General features: G+C 42.0%; 1 protein-coding gene and 1 long non-coding RNA gene across 10 annotated transcripts in view; one reads left to right on the forward strand and one right to left on the reverse strand.

Moving 5' to 3' along the window:
- The window catches only part of CMSS1 (cms1 ribosomal small subunit homolog), a 371,436-nt gene that overhangs the window by 251,928 nt on the left and 98,834 nt on the right, over positions 1 to 20,674 (forward strand). Inside the window, exon 1 of one of the 9 annotated variants that reach the window (XM_073307658.1) lies at positions 2,304 to 2,430. The exons of the other annotated variants lie outside the window; for them this stretch is intronic. Within the exon in view, the coding sequence (XP_073163759.1) occupies positions 2,376 to 2,430 (55 nt within the window). The 5' untranslated portion in view covers positions 2,304 to 2,375. Of the gene's footprint in view, positions 1 to 2,303; positions 2,431 to 20,674 lie in introns of those variants that run through there. 9 annotated transcript variants of the gene reach the window in all.
- Positions 1 to 20,674, reverse strand: part of LOC140896255 (uncharacterized) — a 151,805-nt gene that overhangs the window by 94,011 nt on the left and 37,120 nt on the right. The gene's annotated exons all lie outside the window — the stretch shown is intronic.

Here is a 20,674-nt window from a genome sequence, read left to right on the forward strand (position 1 = left end):
CAAGAACCAGATTCAGTAATAACAAATGCCACCATCTTTCACACCAGACAACACCAGTCCCGGCCACAAAAAGGTTCTTCAAGCACTGAAGCTAGATTTAAAAAATCTCAACAAGTTGTATCCCACTGTAAGCTAGCAGACTGAAACAGAAGAGAAAAAAGAGGCCAAGTATTGCTTACATTGTATTTGTGTTCTTCTGTCATAACGTGTGTCTTGGCTATAGTTATTTTGTGAAAAATAAATCTGATTTATTCAGTTAGGTTGAATATCTTATGCACACTGTGTATAGAGCAGATACAAGGCAAAAACGCTATCTTCAGACTTGTCTGTAAAGGGCTTAGCACACTTTTGGCTCTGTATTAATAATAATAAGGCCAAAACCTCACTGCTAGCTAGTGAACAAAAAAACCCTATACTTTGCAGCTGTGTTATCTGAGAGTTATATTTCATTAGAGCAGATATTAAAATGTCCAATGTCAGGCAAGAAATGTAGCTGAGTTCAAGTGTACAAAACATACAGGAAATTTTTTCCTAATGTGTTGTCACTTCAGAAGTCTGGCAGTCATTTAGCTTCACTCATAAAACTCCTAGCATCCATGTTCGTTTTTAAGTCCTCAGAAGGGGAAGTCCTCATGACCATTTTCTCTAAACATTAAAAGCTTTGTTTCCAGTGGAAAATGCCATTTCTATTAAAGCGCACGACAGCATGCTGATTGCTCTGAAAGCTTCGAAAAACAGTTGTTAGGACTCCTGCTTTCTGAGAACTACAGACCAGATGGCCACCAAGATCTCAGTGAGTTGGCCTCAGGAGAATGCCAGACATTTCAAGTGACAATGTCTTAAACATCGATTCAGAGAAAAGCAAACAGCACTTAAAGGAGTTACGGATATTACAGGCTTAAAAACAAGAATTGTCAAATCCTCTTTTCCCACTAGGAAAAGTCTTGTTTTAGTGCAGTGGTTTTCAATTTTTTTTCATTTGTGGACCCCTAAAATTTTTTGAATAGAGGGGCGGACCCCTTTGGAAATCTTACACGTGGTCTGCAGACCCCCAGTGGTCATCAGACCACAGGTTGAAAACTATTGTTCTATGATAACGACAACCTTTTGTGGACCCCTTAGACATTGTCCGCGGACCCCTGGTTGAAAACCACTGCTTTAGTAGAAATGAAAATGTGCACAGTAATTATAATGGGCTGGTTGCCGTCACTATAATTAAAAGCTGCAGAAGAGTTTATACTCCAATCCCCTGTTTTCACAACCTTCTGAAACATTTACCAGTCTGGCCGATATTTTCCATGCATGGACACTGTAAAAATGTGAAGGCTGGGGTTTCTTTTTTTGTTTTTGTTTTTTGGTTTTTTTTGATGCTTTGAAAAGTTTAGAAATTAAAAGAAGGTTAAAAAAATATGTAAAAATGAAATCCTGACCACCTTTATTTCTGTGGGATGAACTTGAATACATTTGAATTTTTAAATGTCAGGTGTGGTATGTAGGTGCGCTTAACTAGCTAAATGTTAGGATTACTGCTGCGGCGATAGAGAATACTTCATAACAGGTAATGGTACGTATTGGAGTTGGAGAGTTTGTGCAAATAGATATGTAGTCATCTTTTTTTCCCCCACTCCCACTGTCTGAAAAGTTTGACTGGGTTTTCAAAGTGGAAAAACTGGGACACTCGTATTCCTGTAGAAATTAATAGAAATTTATAATCTTGCTGTAGGTTTTTTGACCAGCCAGATGGAATTTAATAGAAAAATTATATAATTGTTCAGCAAAACTTACAGAAGGAGTTTTGCGGTCTATTAAATCCCAGAGGCTTTTATAGTATTTTCTGTAGTACCCTATTTATGTGATGCCTGTTAAACTCCTTAAACTCCTGTTAAACTCCTTATGGGAAAAGTCCTATAGAGATGTGGAGGAAACACAGGGGATAATAGAGGTCGGGTGTTGGTGAGGCAGAACAGGTGGGTTTGGCCCTTTGGCCTTGATCTTGCAAACTGATCCCTGTGAACAGATCCCTGCATTTCCATGGAGCCCCATTAACTTCTCTGTGGCTCCGTTTGAGCATGGGTGTCCAGCAGTGTGGATCAGCTTGTGGTAGCAGGGCCTGCATATGAGTGATTTCATATTAGGGTTATCAGAGGGTTCACGGAGAGGCCCCAAGGGGAGGGCAGTGTGGAAACATGCAACAGGCTTGGTTAGGAGAGATCCTTGAAGTGCACCTCTATTCAGCCAGCCTCTCCGTTTCATTTGCTCAGGAGGACAGTTTGCAGGAATTGTAAAAACTGGATAAACCAACCTTCTTTTGCTCAAAACGGCAGTGACAGTGAGACAGGCCCTGAAAACAGGAACATTCCCAGCTTTCAGGACACATGGTTATCCTGTACTTGGCGATTCCCATAAGTGATGTGATTGCTACTATTTCAGGTTGGTGTGTGTTTTCTCTTTATGGTTACCATGGTACCAGTGAAACAGATACATACAGTATGTATGGTTGAACTATAAAAAGACACAAGTCCATAACACAGATTTGCTTTCAGCACTATGTTTATGGCATAATGGTGTTAACTACAGTAACTTTTTGCCTCTCACTAAATCTGCATGCACTTAATGCACTCTGTTTTAGGTCATGTGTATATTTGTTGTAAGTACCCAACCGTGCTCTGTTTCCATTGAGGTCAATAGGACTACTAACCTTAATTTGCAATTATAAAATTGCAGAACTACTGACTTGAGTATGTAGCCTCTCACTGAAACCAGCCTGTGTACTGGATGTCTGGCAGGTAGCTAATGTAACACTGATTTTTAAAGAGGGCTTCAGATGAGATACTTGCAATGACAGGGAAACTGGTGGAACCTCTAGTGAAAGAACAGAATTACCAGACACATAGATAATTCGGATTTGTTGGGGAAGAGTCAACATGACTTTTGTAAAGGGAGTCATGCCTCACCAGTCTGTTAGAATTCTTTGAAAGAGTCAACAAGCACGTGGATAAGGGTGATCCAGTGGATATGGTGTACTTGAATTTTCAGAAAGCCTTTGACAAGGTCTCTCACCAAAGGCTCATAAGCAAACTAAGCAGTCATGAGATAAGTGGGAAGGTCCTCTCATGGATCAGTAACTGGCTGAAAGATAAGAAATAAAGAGTAGGAAAGTATGTGTCTAATGGAGACAGGCAAATAGTGGAGTCACCAATGAATCTGTACTGGGACATGTGTTGTTCAACATATTAATTAAATGATCTGGAAAAGGGGGAAAACAGTGAAGTGGCAAAGTTTGCAGATGATATAAAATTATTCAAGATCATTTACTCCAAAGCAGACTGTGAGAAGTTACAAAGGGATCTCACAAAACTGGATGACAAAATGACAGATGAAATTCTACCTTGCTGAGTGCAAAGTAATGGAAAAAATAATCCCAACTTTACGTATGCAATGATACTTTTCAAATGAGCTGTTACCACCCAAGAAAGATTTTGGAGTCACCATGGACAGTTCTCTGAAAACTTTCTCTCCATGCACAGCAGCGGTCAAAAAGGCTAACAGTAAGTTAGTAATTTAGAAAAGGGATAGAAAATGAGATAGAAAATATCATAATGCCATTATATAAATCCATGGTGCGCCCACAGTTGAATACTATATCCAGTTCTGACCATCCCTTTTCAAAAAAGATGTGGTGGAACTGGAAAAGGTTCAAAGAAGGGCAACAAAGATGATCAAGGTTATGGAATGGCTTCCATACAAGGAGAGACTAAGATTGAGGCTGTTCATCTTAGAAAAGAGATGACTATGGAGGGATAGTATAGAGGTCTATGAAATTATGAATGATGTGGAGATAGGGAATAGAGAAGTGTTTTTTACCCTTTCACATCATACAAAAATACTAACAAGAGGAAGTACTTTTTCACACAATACATAACTAATCTTTGGAACTCATCAGGGAATGTTGTGTGACCAAAAGTATAACTGGGTTAAAAAAAAATAACTCGATAAGTTTGTGGCGGCTAGGTCCATTGATGGCTATTAGCCAAGATGGTCCAGGAAGCAACCTCATGCTCAGAGCGCCCCTAAACCCCTGATTTGCCAGAAACTGGGAGTGGAAGACAGGGGTAGATCCACTCCATAATTGCCCTGCTCTGTAGCTCCCCCTGAAGCTCTGGTATGGGCCAGTGTCGAAGACCGGATACTGGGCAAGATGGACCATGGTCTTGACCCAATATGGCAGCTCTTACACACTTAATTTTGGTTATTTCATAGATTAATAGATTTTTAGGGCCAGAAGGGACCACTGTGATCATCTAGTCTGACCTCCTGCATAACCCATGCCGTAGAACCTTACCAAGTAATTCCTGCGTGCAGCCTACTAGCTCGTGGCTGAACTGGAGCCTTTCTTTTAAAAAGACACCCAATCTTGGTTTAAAAACTTAAAATGATGGAGCATCGCAGTGTCCCATGGCAAACTGTTCCATTGGTTAATTACCCTCACAGTGTGCCTTTAAAATGTGCATTTGAGCTAAATGTGCATTGAATACCAACTTGGTCTAGGTTTGAAGAAAAAGGCAAAAAAAACCCTACTTTTTTTAACCAAATTAAATGGTTTATGACCATACTGAATTGAAATATATAGTCTAGGTAAGTCTAGTTTTGTTTAATTGTCACTGACAAAGAGAGAACTTTTAGGAAGTGAGAATGATTCTTGTTTTCGTAATTCAGAATGTGCTGAATTTTCTTTAAATGAATCAAAGGTCAGTGGGTGATTCAGGATACACTGGTATCAAAGCGGGAGAAAGCACGTTTCCTACTTATTTAACATGTTAAATTTGTTCTACTGTATAGAATCAAACAACTCAGACCTTCAGCAACCAACTTCAAGCCCAAATCAAATACATTTAACATCTGATAATAGCTTGTTTGCAGCAGCAGAATGATGTAATATGGCTTCGAGAGGAACATTCATTTGTGGTCAGTGTATGGCTCACCCATAGGCGTGTACAGTCAGATGTCAATAAAATAAGCCCCAGAGTTAGGGGTATCATTTCAGATTTCTGTGGTAAGGGGCAACTTTCACTGTTTAGGCCCATATAAAGTGCTAGATATTTTTTGAAGGGTAAAATGTAAAAATCAATCTATTGTGGGAACATTTGTTATTGTTGCCTATATTTTGAATAGCAATTCATGTAGATATAGTACAACTAAATTACCAACACTAACCCCCCTTGCTTGTGTTTTCAACAAGGTTCAAACCTGGGACCTCGGATGCTAAAAGCACGAGCCTCTATGGCTTGAGCTAAAGGAGTGAGTCCTCCAGCTAGTAGCCGTAGTAGGTTCTTATCCTTTCATGTGGAGCAGCCACTAGTGGGGGAGTAGAGAGGAGGAAGGACACTGTGCTAGTTGTGTTACAGTACTTTAGCAGACTGAAAAGTACCTCATTTAGCAGCAACCTACTGACCTAGCACTGGGACGGCAGGCTTGTCCCAGGGTTCCACTGATTCCCCTTCACTGCCTCTCCCAGGAGCGCTAATGTGGGAGATGGAGCCATTGATTCCGCTTCACTGCCTCTCCCAGGAGTGCTAAGGGGAGAGATGGAGAGCAACAAACCTTCAGCTGCTTTTTTAGCCCTATTTTTACATTGTCATTTTCAGTTTATCCAAAAACTCGTTTTCTCCAAGTTTTCATTTCAGTTTAGGTGGTGGTGGTGGTTTATTAAAGTTTGGATCTGGTCACCACCTCTCATCTGTTGTGGTTGAGAGCAGTGGAAAGGAGTAGATAATTGGTATTGTAGCTATTAGTGTCTGCAGCAGTGGATTTTAGCTGTCCCCATTGGTGAGAATTGCAGTGACTGAATGGCAGAGAGAAGCAAATGGAATCCAGCTAGCTACTTGAACAAAGCAGCTGTACTGGAAATGTGGAGATATGAATCAGCTTTGGAAGAGATAATGATGTGTTTGAGCTGCTGGTGAGAATAGAGTCCCTGAAATACTAAAAAAGATTGACTGTGGTTGATAGTGTCAGTAAAGAATCATAGAGACATCATCTACTCGTGGTGATAGCCATTATAAGAATGCATTGAAAGAAGGAGTGTCGCTCATGAACAGTGAGTGCTGGTGCAGAATGTCACAGGAGTTCAAATTTTCTCATTGCCCTAAAGTATTTCAGGAGCTTAACTCTTCTAAGCTCACATTGTCCCTCAATAATCTTGCGATCTATATGATTTCTGCAGTACCTCTTGGTCCAGTAGCATTGTGTGGTTTCAGAGTAACAGCCGTGTTAGTCTGTATTCGCAAAAAGAAAAGGAGTACTTGTGGCACCTTAGAGACTAACCAATTTATTTGAGCATGAGCTTTCGTGAGTTCTGTTTTCCATATTAGAATGTCTGTGAAATCCATCGGAGGATAGTGAATTAGTGTTCTTCCCTCATTTCTGTTCACAGCAGAATATATTTATGTTTTGCCTTAGTGAAAGAAACTAGAGGGGCTGTTGTATGTATGTTAATTGAACTTTGTGTTTCTAAACTCAAGGTAGAGATTTACTATGTCTTGATCCTGCACTAGTCAAGTCAATGGATTTTTTCTATTGTCTTCAATGTGAGCAGGAGCAGGCTCCTAGATTATTGATTCACAAGTGAGGCAGGTGGGTAAGATCTTTTCTTTGGCGTGTGCTGTTTCTCAAGGTGGTGCTGTTGTGCTTTCTTCTTCATTTTGTTGTAGTGTACAAGCTGATTTCTGTTCTTCTGCCTAAGAGCATATGGCCTTGGCATCTCAAGTCTTTCAGTATTGTTGGTTTATTGCTGTTGGAAAGGATTTCAACACAGTCTTCCATGAGTCGGATTTATACATTTGTTTTATGTTTGTTTATTGATATTTGCAGTATTGCCATCCCCAAGCATTCAAAAATCTTCAGGTCCCCGAAATCATGACACTGGCTTAAAAATAATGAGATTCAAAAACGAAGCTGGGTTCTTTTAATTTGCTTTCTGGGATTTGAGCCTTTAGGGGGTCACTTTTTCAAACTTTCATCTACACAACTAAGAAGGCTAGAAACTTTTTTGTTAAATTAAAGCTGAGTGTTTCACAAAATCATTGACTCCAGGAGCTGGGGATAAAGGAAAACACCAAACAGTATGACTTGCAATAAAATCATGAGAGCTGGAAACACTGCGTGCCAGTCATAAGTATGTTTGAAACTTCAATTAGGCTCCACATGGGCACCAGAGTTTGTCTTAATGGATCCAGTTGCTAGATTAGAGGCATAATTACTTGGTCTTGGGAGTTCTTTTTAGTGGTCTTTTGATATGTTCATTTAATTTTTTATGTGTTTTTTTTAACATCTGGTAGTATTTGAGCTTTGAGTGTATTCATGGTTGACGTCCCATAGCCAGAAAATCTCAATGGGACTTTTGATGCAAGGCTCTGCTTGGGCTGATCTGATTGCAGGATTGGGGCCTTAAATTGTAATTTAAATAATAAAAAATAGACAACTCTTTCTAGAACCATGTAGAAGTTCACATGCCTAAACTCAGTAAGCACATCAGCTTGCTGCTGTAAACCTCCTCTTACCTCACCGTCTCTCCTCATTACTGTTTGTTACCATCACCCCCACCCCAACTCACATTTCATCATGTCCAAATTAGAGAGTGATCCCTGTGCACCAGATGCATCTCATTCTTCTGTTGGTACTATAAAGAAGCCAACATATTTTTGGGTGCTGTGAAAATAATTTTGCACCAGAATTACCTGCTTAATCACCATCTACCAACAGTGGGGAATTAAACCCCCAGTAAGTCAACTCTCCTTTGCATTTAGCGAAAGTTTATTTTCAAGCTTTCTCTGTTGGTTATTTGGTCTGTTCATGCACCCTCAATCTGTATTTCTAATATACAGTATATGCCTCTCTTTCTTCCCCTAAATTGTACCAAGTGCTCAGGGGTGAGTGAAGGTGCCCACAAATTATAAAAGAAATGAAGGACATTTAGGTTGGTGTTCCATATCAAATATGGATAGCACAACTGAAATCATATAAATTTATAAACATACCGCCTGTAAGATTCTTGAGATATGAATCATCTATATTTTGTGTTGTACAACGCCAAGTCCACTGTCGGAGCTTAATAAATTAATAATAATGCAGTGAAAAAGGCCGTGTCTAGTAATGCTTCTCTCTATTGATCATTAGTAAATAAGTACCATCACGTTATGCTTCCTTAAGGCATTGGCAGTTTTCTCATCCCCTCCGTGTCTCCACATTTTGATGGCGATAATTCTACATAGAGCTATAATCAGTTTCTGTGAGTGACAAGATTAGTAACATTAGAATATAACTTCCATCTCTTGATGGATGTGATTGTAAGAATTCACTCCTGCAGAAAATGTGAATAACATCTGTCCATGTGCTCCTAAGATTGCTAAGGAAGTTCTGTCAGTTATTCTGCAGCTGCGTGCAAGTACCTCGTCCATTGATCCTTGGCCAACTTGGCTTGTTAAAACTTTCCTAGTGGCTCTGTTTTCATTCATCACTGCAGTTGTAAATGCATCTGTTAATAGCAGTTACTTTCCTTGAAGTGTTACTAGCTTGCTTGACGCATATACTGCTCATTTGAAAAAAAAATTAAAAAGTCTGTTTTTTTCAAAAGGAAAAGCTTTCAAGTTATCAACAAGTCTTGAACTTGAATTTTCCTCCATATCTACTGAAAAATGTACTGGCAGCTCAGCCCTAGGAACATTCAACAAACAGAGACATATGGAGGAAATGCAGCCATCTCTGGGATGAAACATGGCTGCTGTTTAACAGTGCACTTCTGTAGCAGTTTTGGACAGGAATTGAAGGATCTCTTATCCAACTAAAACTGTAAGGAAAATCTTGGGAGATGGAATGAATCATTCAGGTTGGAAATTGGCCAGAGCATATGAGAGTGGGGATGGAGATTAACATATTTAATGAGCACAAGTGGCCAAGACTTCCGTTTTATGTCTTCTGCAAAAGATAGAACTCCCAGAACAGTAACCTGAACAGAATGCTGTAGTAGGGTTTTCATACTGACTCAGGAGGAAGTAAAGTACTGAATCTCCAAAGTGATTTCTGGAACACTGTATTTACCCCCCTCGAAGTACTGGCTGCATCCATCGCAGCTTAGTTTATGAGATCAGGCAAAGTGATAGAATGAGGTTGAGTGGCTAATACTGTCGTTTTGAAGAGGTTTTTTCCCAGATTGTAAAGTATATTGAGTAAGACACTGCCAGTTTTACAGAGTTATTCTTCAGAGTAGAACCGCACTGCAAGGAGCTTCAGTTTTTAAGGTCTAAACAGATGGTTTTGGGGGGAAATTTCAGTCATTACACTCAGTGCAGCAGTGTAAAAATTCATACTATAGGTAACTTCTTCATGTTTTTCTACTTTTTGCTCCTATCAGTCCTGAGGGGCTTTAGTGGGATGGGTCAGATTTTGATGTCATTTACTTCTTCATGCTTGTGAAATTGCTTGAAGGCAATGTGGGACTGCATAAGTGTAAATAAATCTACAGAATCTTTCTTACTGGTAGTGATGCACAGACTGAAAAGGTGGCGGGGGGGCGGGGAAACCCCAGCTTTACTCTCAAATTCCAGGTTGAATTAGGAGAGCTGGAGTTTGAAAAGATCTTCATATTACATGCAAGCTGCACATCTTTGTGGAATCACTGGGAGCTGATGAATATTGACTCCATCACTTTTTGTAGAATAACTACATTATGGGGAAGGCTCAAATTCGGAGGGGCGGAGTAGGCTGTGATACAGCATAGCACCACCTTGCTGAAGCTATTATTTATTCTCCAACATTTCTGCTTTAGTTTTAAGAAAGAAGTAGTCCAGAGTTTCTACCCATTATGGTTGAGAGAAAACTCTTTGCACGCCATGTGCAGTTTGACCAGTGCAGTAATGACTGCCTGAGGCTGTAGACAGCCTGAAACTAAAACTCTGAGAGGTGTGAACTACCAATGGGTATTAACTCAGATGTCTGTAAACTTTTATTGCTCATGAAAGCACGGAAGAAAGGAAAGGGATGTCATATTTTGAAGATCTGCACAATCTCCTGTGATTAACATTGTATTTCGGTGACATGAGAGTGGGTGCCATTTGGGAGATACTACCCCAATAAAGAAGTAGCCAAGACCAGTAAGCCTAGCAGAGTGCACATAATCATCTTTTGAACATTCCGCAGTCTATTGTGAGCAGTATCTCAGGTAGATGGAGATGATTATGTGGATTGGACCTAGGAAGGGTACCATTACCTTCATTCCTCTCTGCTCCCACCAGTTCAACCCCTGTTTATAGATCTTTAGCTTCAAGCTTGCCTCAACATGAAACTCCTTAAGAAGCAATCTGTTCAGCAACTGTAAGAAGCCACATTGTATCTGGATTTACCAAGACTGACAATATGTTGGATAGCGATTTTTATTTCAAATTTTGTGGGGGGGGTTTCCAAAGGAGGACTTTAAAGAAGAAATATGCTGTGGGAATCCCTTGGGTAAGACCTACCATATACAATAAGAGCTCCTTGCAAGGTAGATCATATTTTGGTTGTTACCATATCCTTATATTATTTTAGGGACATCCCACAGTTTGTTGGCCGTGCTGACTTGGCTACAATGTGGACACAAAACTTCTGGACATGTTCATGAGTCAGTGCATTCGAGATTGGACAGGTAGCTGGTCTTTAGATCTCCAGTTTCTGCCTCCAGTTTCTCCAGTGTCTTACAGATGGAGTTGTGTCTATGCTAGTCTAGTAAATCTCTCCTGTTGTGTTTCTCTCTCTCTCCTTTTTCAGGATCCATTGCTTTCATGTTCATTAAAAAAGCTCACAAGGCATATTTCTTTGTTTACCTCCATTCCATTTAGTAAGTGTTTTGGGAAATCTACAGAGCTGCACTCATGGAGTGATGGAGAGGAACTGAGTTACTTGCAGAGTCTTCATTTCCATTCTCTGACATATTGAACTCCTCACTGTACACTCTCCTTTAACTAGGCTACCTACAGTACTTTATTTTGTACAGTGCTGTTTCTTTTACAGTCAGGCTCAGGTGCATTCTAAGTATCTTTCATTTATTAGAGGGGATGTGATGACATGAGTATGGGTATGGCTAGTTACATTCCTCTTGACCTGGGGAGCGTGAATATCCTGCTGTGCTGAGGAAGAGCTGTGTATGCTTGGAAAGAAAAACAGGAACTCCTCCAAGAAGTGAGTAATTCTGTTTTTATTATCCCCATCCTAGGTGAGTGCAGACAGACATGATACCAGTTATACCAATAGGTAGTGTTTCTGCTGTTCTGCTTGCTCTACAAACCTCAGCTCAGCTCCCTGCTTCTCGTCCTCTCTCACCGAATTACATAAAACCTGCCCTACCCCAAGTGCATGGAAGGAGTACATTTTGTGTCAGGCTCGAAGAAGAAGGCTTTCGTGCTGCTTTTCCTGGATGGGAAAGCACAATATGCTTTTAAACAGAGCATTGTGTGTAATATGGTATTTAATAGTGGAATGGTCCTTTGGTAGTGCTCCAGCAAGTCAACCATTTTCTTAGTCAATAAGTTACTGTATGTGCCTAAAACTAACTGTTCATGAGACTAAGCAAAACTTCCATGTCTATCAGTGACATGCCCATGGACATGGCTTGTTCATAGGTTTTCATTTTTTATTTCTTAAACTGTCCTCAGAGACTTTGAAAACCTCTCTAACAGTTCTTATTGGAAATACGGCAAATAACTGCAGGCTATAAAATTCAATGAGTAAAATGCTCATAACTCTAGCAGATGTGTAAGTGTTTAATTTTTACATCAGCAGAGGCTTTTTATGGAGAAATCCTCTTTTCTCCTAAAAAGAAATGCCAGCAAGTGTTTTTCTTAAAAGGTTGTTCAACATCACTGTTTGCTTTGCCAAGACTTGATGCTACTTATTTATGTGACGCTCAATAAATAATACTCTAATTTGTTGCACACTGTGTTTCCTCTCTTAGACAGTGGAAAAAGTTGACAAGGCTATTGGATTTGTAAAAAGACACTCATATTTAAAAAAAAATACTGAAGTGTCAAGAGGCACCGATTTGTGGCTTTATGCTATTTATGAAAAAGTACATGGAAGTCGGTTATGTTTGATTTATTGTTTTGTAAAGTTAGAATGCATTATTTGTTTTTATTTATATAGCACTGCAAGGGGCCAGGGTGGTTTATAGGAGAACATAAATATGATGGGATTTTAATTTGGTGTAGGTATTTGTGAAATGTAGCAAAGTACTTTGTCTCCATGTGCACACTGAGTGAGTAAGTTTTGGGCTCCCTAAGTGCTTTTTATAAATGTTAAATTACAACACATTGGAACTAAATGCTATTCCACTAAAATCAATGGGACCAAGGTTTGGCTTATGGCAATTAAATCTAGACCAGATTCTGCTCTAGTTAGACTGGTATAAATCCGAAATAACTCACTTAATCTGTTCCATGGTACCTGCTTACTGCATTTTTCACTCCATACATCTGATGAAGTGGGCTATAGCCCATGAAAGCTTATGCCCAAATAAATTTGTTAGTCTCTAAGGTGCCTCAAGGACTCCTCGTTCAGTCTACAGTAGGCGGGTAATGTAAATGAATGTTCTACAAAGATACTTCGTTTTCAACTAGGAGGTCTTTAGATGGATTGTCTCAGTTGATTGCAACTCCCACAGTATCATATGAGGAGAGGGGCATTTTCTAAGGTAGCTAGGACTTGAAACAAAAGAGCTTTATAGATCAAAGCCAAAAGCTTAGTCTTTATCCAGGAAAAATCTGGCAGCAAGTACAAAGCAGCTTTCTCTCATCTTCCCTTTTGTGTAAACTAGCACAGAAATGCTAGCTAAGATCCTTCTTGTAAGACAAACTTTGTCCTCAGCTACACCTCTGCAACCCCACTGCCTATTTAACTACAGCCTTATGGATGGAACTGAAGGCAGAATCTGGCTTCTAATTATGTTGAAATGTTATGAATCAGTTTCCCAACCTATAAATGTGACAGCCAAAGCAAACAACATGTTAATAACTCAGCCCTGCTGGCTATTTTGGGATTAATTAACACACACAAAGAGGCAAAAGCATAATTGATAGTTATGTTATTGACTCCATTTCAGTGTTTTTAAAAGAAAAATGGCTAAATTACAGCAATTTCATGGAAGTATTGCAACCATGTTCTTTAAATTGAGTTCTTGTAGCAAGGGGAAGCAAATGACTGTCTGTGGGGGGAATGCGTGACATACCACCAGCATCAGAAAGATATCCATAACAGGAATTTTGTTTTGTAGTCCTTGGACTATGAAGCCAGAAGACCTTACAATCCTCTTAGCAAAGTGCATAAGTATGTTTTGTAAGTTTTGATAACTAGACACCCTGGGGAATTAAATTAAAAATAAAAGCTGATCTTGAGCTTCTTCCAAACTACTAACAGCTCTCGTGACATTTTTATGGTTTAGGGAGCAAAATCTAAAAACTGTCTGTAAGGGCACAGGATGCCAACTATTCCGAAAAGATAAAAACTTCTGATTATTTTACAGGTCATGAACTGCCTGACTATAAATCATTATCAGGGGTTGTAAAATTTGCGCTTCAGCTTTTTGGAACAGATTTTCAGACAGTGTTTAACAGAATACTTTTAAAAGTATTCTTTACCCGGAGTCATAAGTATATCCCACCAGGCTTTAAATAACCTGTACTGTAATGTCACTGTGGTTACACATGAGAACAATTAGTAGGGCCTGCCTTGTTTTATCTACTACATTACTGGCAGTGTGTCAGAAATGCCATACTTCGGAAATGTCGTGTTAAGAAGTATTTTCCATCGTCCACTTGAGTGTGAGCCTTGTAATGAATTTGACTTAAAAAAATCACAGTGGCTGTGAAAATGTGAAAGATAGTCTATTATTTCTGTATTGCTTCAGTTTTCAAACTAATTTCATTTAGTAATAAACATGGTATCTGGGCCCTATCTGGAGACTCGGTTATGTTTTCTTTGTACTTGCACGAAAAACGTCTGTGTAATAAAAAAAAAAAATCAGTTAAAGGGGAAAAAAATCTCAAAGTAATATACCTGAAATTAAGGACAGTTGAGTGGATTTCATGCCTAATTCCACTAGTCATTCTCAGTGTGTTCATTTTTAAAAACTATTTTGGTGTGTTGCTTTGGAAGAATAGTAGATCTGTTTTGTCTCTTCTTTCCTCTTAACAAATTGCTTTGTCATCTATACTCTCTGAAGATAGAGTTTAAAATATATATGCTGTGTGGGTACTTGTGTGCATGCACCCAATGCGGTATCTTAGCTACTGACAACTCCAGCATAAGCTGTCTTCATCTAAATTTCTGTAACACCTTCTGAACAGCCTTCAGAGCTTAACTTCTAACCTGCTCACATCTTGGATGGAATAACCCTTATCTGGATCAAAATTCTATGACCACTCCCCCCTGTAGAGACCCCCATTACAATCCCCCCTCTCTGTTCAGACTCCCCCTCCCCATGAAGCCCCCTCTGAACAAGGACCTCAAGATGGCAACCTCAAAACCCACAGGCTTCAGGCTTTCCCCCATCCTGTGATGGACTTCTGCTTAAAGACAGGCACAGGAAGTGCCTCTTCTGCCTGAATTCATCCCACATCCCAACTAAATGCTTGGTTTGCTTTTTGTTCTCTACTCAAATCTGAAAATCATGGGATGCAAGACCCAAAATCCAATTCTTAGAATAATCCAAGAGAGAGGTGTTGGACCCAGAAGATCCAGGCTCTAAAACCCTTGTACCTGGCAAACCTGTATCTTCCATCAAGCAGTCAGGTGATGCCCAGGGCCCTCAGCAAAGAAGTGGCACCAAGTAAAGAACCAGCACCAATGGTGGCTGTCATAAATATAAAGGGAAGGGTAAACCCCTTTGAAATCCCTCCTGGCCAGGGGAAAGCTCCTCTCACCTGTAAAGGGTTAAGAAGCTAAAGGTAACCTCGCTGGCACCTGACCAAAATGACCAATGAGGAGACAAGATACTTTCAAAAGCTGGGAGGAGGGAGAGAAACAAAGGGTTTGTGTGTCTGTCTGTAGTCGTCTTGGCCAGGGACAGAACAGGAATGGAGCCTTAGAACTTTTAGTAAGTAATCTAGCTAGGTATGTGTTAGATTATGATTTCTTTAAATGGCTGAGAAAAGAATTGTGCTGAATAGAATAACTATTTCTGTCTGTGTATCTTTTTTGTAACTTAAGGTTTTGCCTAGAGGGGTTCTCTATGTTTTTGAATCTAATTACCCTGTAAGATATCTACCATCCTGATTTTACAGGGGGGATTTCTTTATTTCTATTTACTTCTATTTTTTATTAAAAGTCTTCTTGTAAAACACTGAATGCTTTTTCATTGTTCTCAGATCCAAGGGTTTGGGTCTGTGGTCACCTATGCAAATTGGTGAGGCTTTTTATCCAACATTTCCCAGGAAAGGGGGAGTGCAAGTGTTGGGAGGATTGTTCATTGTTCTTAAGATCCAAGGGTCTGGGTCTGTAGTCACCTAGGCGAATTGGTGAGGCTTTTTACCAAACCTTGTCCAGGAAGTGGGGTGCAAGGTTTTGGGAAGTATTTTGGGGGGAAGGACGCGTCCAAACAGCTCTTCCCCAGTAACCAGTATTAGTTTGGTGGTGGTAGCGGCCATTCCAAGGATAACGGGGGTAATATTTTGTACCTTGGGGAAGTTTTGACCTAAGCTGGTAAAGATAAGCTTAGGAGGTTTTTCATGCAGGTCCCCACATCTGTACCCTAGAGTTCAGAGTGGGGGAGGAACCTTGACATGGTGGCACAGTGGTGGGATTAACCTGAAATCATTTTGAGATCCAGTTGAGATTTTTTGAACTAGAAATACAGATTTTAAAAAGGAATTTTTAGGAAGTCCAGAAGGCAGCTTTGAAACTGAAAGCAGCTTGGTTTCTCTCTGCTTTGTGGCCAAGCAGAGACAAAAGGGGATTATCTTGTGAATTGCAGGTTTCATTTGCCTGGAGGCAGGGTACTTAACTCCTGCAGGGAAATTCACAGTCTTCCAACCCAGAGGTTTGTGTTTTTTTTTTTCTTTTCTTCCTAAAAGTAAATAGGGGGTGTGTGCTCTACCCATTTGCCTGGAGACAAAAGTGGCAGGGTTTTTTTTTAGGATTTTGATTTTTTTTTTTGTTTTACAAGGAGCACAGGTTTGAAAAGAAATTTTTTTTTTTCTTCGTTGGGCTGGGTAAGCAGGTTTCCAAGTAGTTGGAGGTTTTTTGCTTTAATTTGGGCCCAGAGCAGAGACAAGGGAATTGTCTTTTTCTGTAGGCTGACAATCACTATCAGAGAATAGGTATTCTATTCCAGCACAGCAAAATTTTACAGCCAAGTTTTGTTTGTTTATTTCTAAACCTCAGGTGTAAAGTTAGTTAAAAACAGAGAGGTTAGAATGACCAAATCCTCAGCTCGACTACAGCTGGAATTAGCCAAATTTCAGGCTGAGGAAAAACAAAGGGAACATGAAAGACAGATAGAACTCATGCGGCTGGAGAAGGAGGTACAGGAGGCTGCCCACAAGAGGGAAATGGAGGCAAGGAAGCATGTGGAGGAGATGGAGAGGATAAAGGCCCAGCAGAATATACCAACAAACCCTAGCAATCCTTCTCCAGGTACCACTTCCCATCCCAGAAAGTTCCCCACCTACAAGGCAGGTGATGATACTGAGGCCTTCTTAGAAAACTTCGAAAGGGCCTGCCTTGGGTACAACATCTCTACTGACCAATACATGGTAGAGCTGAGGCCGCAGCTCAGTGGACCCTTAGCTGAGGTGGCAGCTGAAATGCCTAAAGAACACATGAACAAGTATGAACTGTTTAAATCCAAGGCGAGAGTCAGAATGGGGATAACACCCGAGCAGTCTCGTCGGAGGTTCAGAGCCCTAAGGTGGAAACCAGACATGTCATTTACCCGACATGCCTACCACATTGTGAAACATTGGGATGCCTGGATATCAGGAGCAAGTGTTGAATCTCCAGTAAATTTGCCCTTCCTAATGCAAATGGAACAATTCTTAGAGGGTGTTCCTGAGGAAATAGAAAGATACATCCTAGATGGGAAACCCAAAACTGTAATCGAGGCAGGAGAGATTGGAGCCAGATGGGTGGAGGTGGCAGAGAAGAAGAAAACTGGTCGCAGTTGGAGCGGAGACCAGAAGGGACCACCCCAGACCACACCCTATTACCGGGGGCCGCCCAAAGCCCCACCTACCTCCCAAAGAACCCTCCAGACCCCTTATCGTCCCACCACCCCGTTCTCCAGCAACCCTCCTCGTCCCAGTGACCCGTCAGCTGGACGATGTTTTAAGTGTAACGAGCTGGGGCATGTAAAGGCCAACTGCCCCAAGAACCCCAACAGATTACAGTTCATTGCACCGGAATCACACCAGAGGTCCACAGGCCCAGATACCTCCCAGATACCCTTGGAGCGGAGGGAAACTGTGAGTGTGGGCGGGAAGAAGGTCACCGCGTGGAGGGACACCGGAGCACAAGTGTCAGCTATCCATGCTTCCTTAGTGGACCCCAATTTAATCAACCCAGAGATCCAAGTGACGATTCAACCCTTCAAGTCCAACTCTTTCAATTTGCCTACAGCCAAGTTGCCTGTCCAGTACAAGGGCTGGTCAGGAATGTGGACTTTTGCAGTCTATGATGATTATCCCATCCCCATGCTGTTGGGGGAAGACTTGGCCAATCATGTGAAGCAGGCCAAGAGGGTGGGAATGGTCACCCGCAACCAGGCTAAACAAGCCGTGAGGCCTAGCTCTGTTCCGGAAACTTCTATCAGGACCCAGTCAGAGGTGATGGACCTGGACCCCAGGCCAATGTCTGCAATAGCAGTAGTGGATCCAGTCCCAGAGACCCAGACGGAACCAGTCCCAGAACCGGAACCAGCCGAACAACCAACACCAGACCCCGTGTCAGCACTGAATCCAGTACTTGCAACCTCAACACCAGAGGGCCCCACCGAACCTGAACTGGCAGCAGCCGATAACCCTACACAAGAGGCTCAGCCGGAGCCTGAATCCCAACATAGTGCACCAGCGGAGAGCGGTTCACAGTCAACAGAAACAGCTCCATCCCCTATATCGCTTCCAGAGGGACCAAGCCTAGGTCCACAATCCCATGAGGAACTGATGTCTCCAGCATCAAGGGAACAGTTCCAGACCGAACAGGAAGCAGATGAAAGCCTCCAGAGAGCTTGGACGGCGGCACGGAGCAACCCACCGCCTCTCAGCTCTTCTAATCGATCCAGGTTTGTTGTAGAAAGAGGACTTTTATACAAGGAAACTCTTTCTGGGGGACACCAGGAAGACTGGCATCCTCAGAGACAGTTGGTAGTTCCAACTAAATACCGGGCCAAGCTCTTGAGCTTAGCCCATGATCACCCTAGTGGCCATGCTGGGGTGAACAGGACCAAAGACCGTTTGGGGGGGTCATTCCACTGGGAGGGAATGGGCAAGGATGTTTCTACCTATGTCCAGTCTTGTGAGGTGTGCCAAAGAGTGGGAAAACCCCAAGACCAGGTCAAAGCTCCTCTCCAGCCACTCCCCATCATTGAAGTTCCATTTCAGCGAGTAGCTGTGGATATTCTGGGTCCTTTTCCGAAAAAGACACCCAGAGGAAAGCAGTACATACTGACTTTCATGGATTTTGCCACCCGATGGCCGGAAGCAGTAGCTCTAAGCAACACCAGGGCTAAAAGTGTGTGCCAGGCACTAGCAGACATTTTTGCCAGGGTAGGTTGGCCCTCCGACATCCTCACAGATGCAGGGACTAATTTCCTGGCAGGAACTATGAAAAACCTTTGGGAAGCTCATGGGGTAAATCACTTGGTTGCCACTCCTTACCATCATCAAACAAATGGCATGGTGGAGAAGTTTAATGGAACTTTGGGGGCCATGATACGTAAATTCGTAAATGAGCACTCCAATGATTGGGACCTAGTATTGCAGCAGTTGCTCTTTGCCTACAGAGCTGTACCACATCCCAGTTTAGGGTTTTCCCCATTTGAACTTGTATATGGCCGTGAGGTTAAGGGGCCATTGCAGTTGGTGAAGCAGCAATGGGAGGGATTTACACCTTCTCCAGGAACTAACATTCTGGACTTTGTAACCAACCTACAAAACACCCTCCGAACCTCTTTAGCCCTTGCTAGAGAAAACTTACAGGATGCTCAAAAAGAGCAAAAAGCCTGGTATGATAAACATGCCAGAGAGCATTCCTTCAAAGTAGGAGACCAGGTCATGGTCTTAAAGGCGCTCCAGGCCCATAAAATGGAAGCATCGTGGGAAGGGCCATTCGTGGTCCAGGAGCGCCTGGGAGCTGTTAATTATCTCATAGCATTCCCCACCTCCAACCGAAAGCCTAAGGTGTACCATATTAATTCTCTAAAGCCCTTTTATTCCAGAGAATTAAAGGTTTGTCAGTTTACAGCCCAGGGAGGAGACGACGCTGAGTGGCCTGAAGGTGTTTACTACGAAGGGAAATGTGCTGGTGGTGTGGAAGAGGTGAACCTCTCCATGACCCTTGGGCGTATGCAGCGACAGCAGATCCAGGAGCTGTGCACTAGCTACGCGCCAACGTTCTCAGCCACCCCAGGACTGACTGAACGGGCATACCACTCCATTGACACAGGTAATGCTCACCCAATTAGGGTCCACCCTTACCGGGTGTCTCCTCAAGCTAAAACTGCTATAGAACGGGAGATCCAGGATATGTTACAGATGGGTGTAATCCGCCCCTCTGAAAGTGCATGGGCATCTCCAGTGGTTCTAGTTCCCAAACCAGATGGGGAAATACGTTTTTGCGTGGACTACCGTAAGCTAAATGCTGTAACTCGCCCAGACAACTATCCCATGCCACGCACAGATGAACTATTAGAGAAACTGGGAAGGGCCCAGTTCATCTCTACCTTGGACTTAACCAAGGGGTACTGGCAGGTACCGCTAGATGAATCTGCCAAGGAAAGGTCAGCCTTCATCACACATCTCGGGCTGTATGAATTTAATGTACTCCCTTTCGGGCTGCGAAATGCACCCGCCACTTTCCAAAGACTTGTAGATGGTCTCCTAGCGGGATTAGGAGAATATGCAGTCGCCTACCTTGACGATGTGGCCATATTTTCGGATTCCTGGGCAGACCACCTGGAACATCTACAAAAAGTCCTTGAGCGCATAAGGGAGGCAGGACTAACTGTTAAGGCTAAGAAGTGTCAAATAGGCGTAAACAGAGTGACTTACCTTGGACACCAGGTGGGTCAAGGAACTATCAGCCCCCTACAGGCCAAAGTGGATGCTATCCAAAAGTGGCCTGTCCCAAAGTCAAAGAAACAGGTTCAATCCTTCTTAGGCTTGGCCGGTTATTACAGACGATTTGTACCGCACTACAGCCAAATCGCTGCCCCACTGACAGACCTAACCAAAAAGAAACAGCCAAATGCTGTTCAGTGGACCGGAAGGTGTCAGAAGGCCTTTAACAAGCTTAAAGCGACACTCATGTCTGACCCTGTACTAAGGGCCCCAGACTTTGACAAACCGTTCCTAGTAACCACAGATGCATCCGAGCGTGGTGTGGGAGCAGTTTTAATGCAGAAAGGACCTGATCAAGAATTCCACCCTGTAGTGTTCCT

Source organism: Lepidochelys kempii, chromosome 1 (genome assembly GCF_965140265.1).
Source record: "Lepidochelys kempii isolate rLepKem1 chromosome 1, rLepKem1.hap2, whole genome shotgun sequence".
NCBI classification, from domain to species: Eukaryota; Metazoa; Chordata; order Testudines; family Cheloniidae; genus Lepidochelys; species Lepidochelys kempii.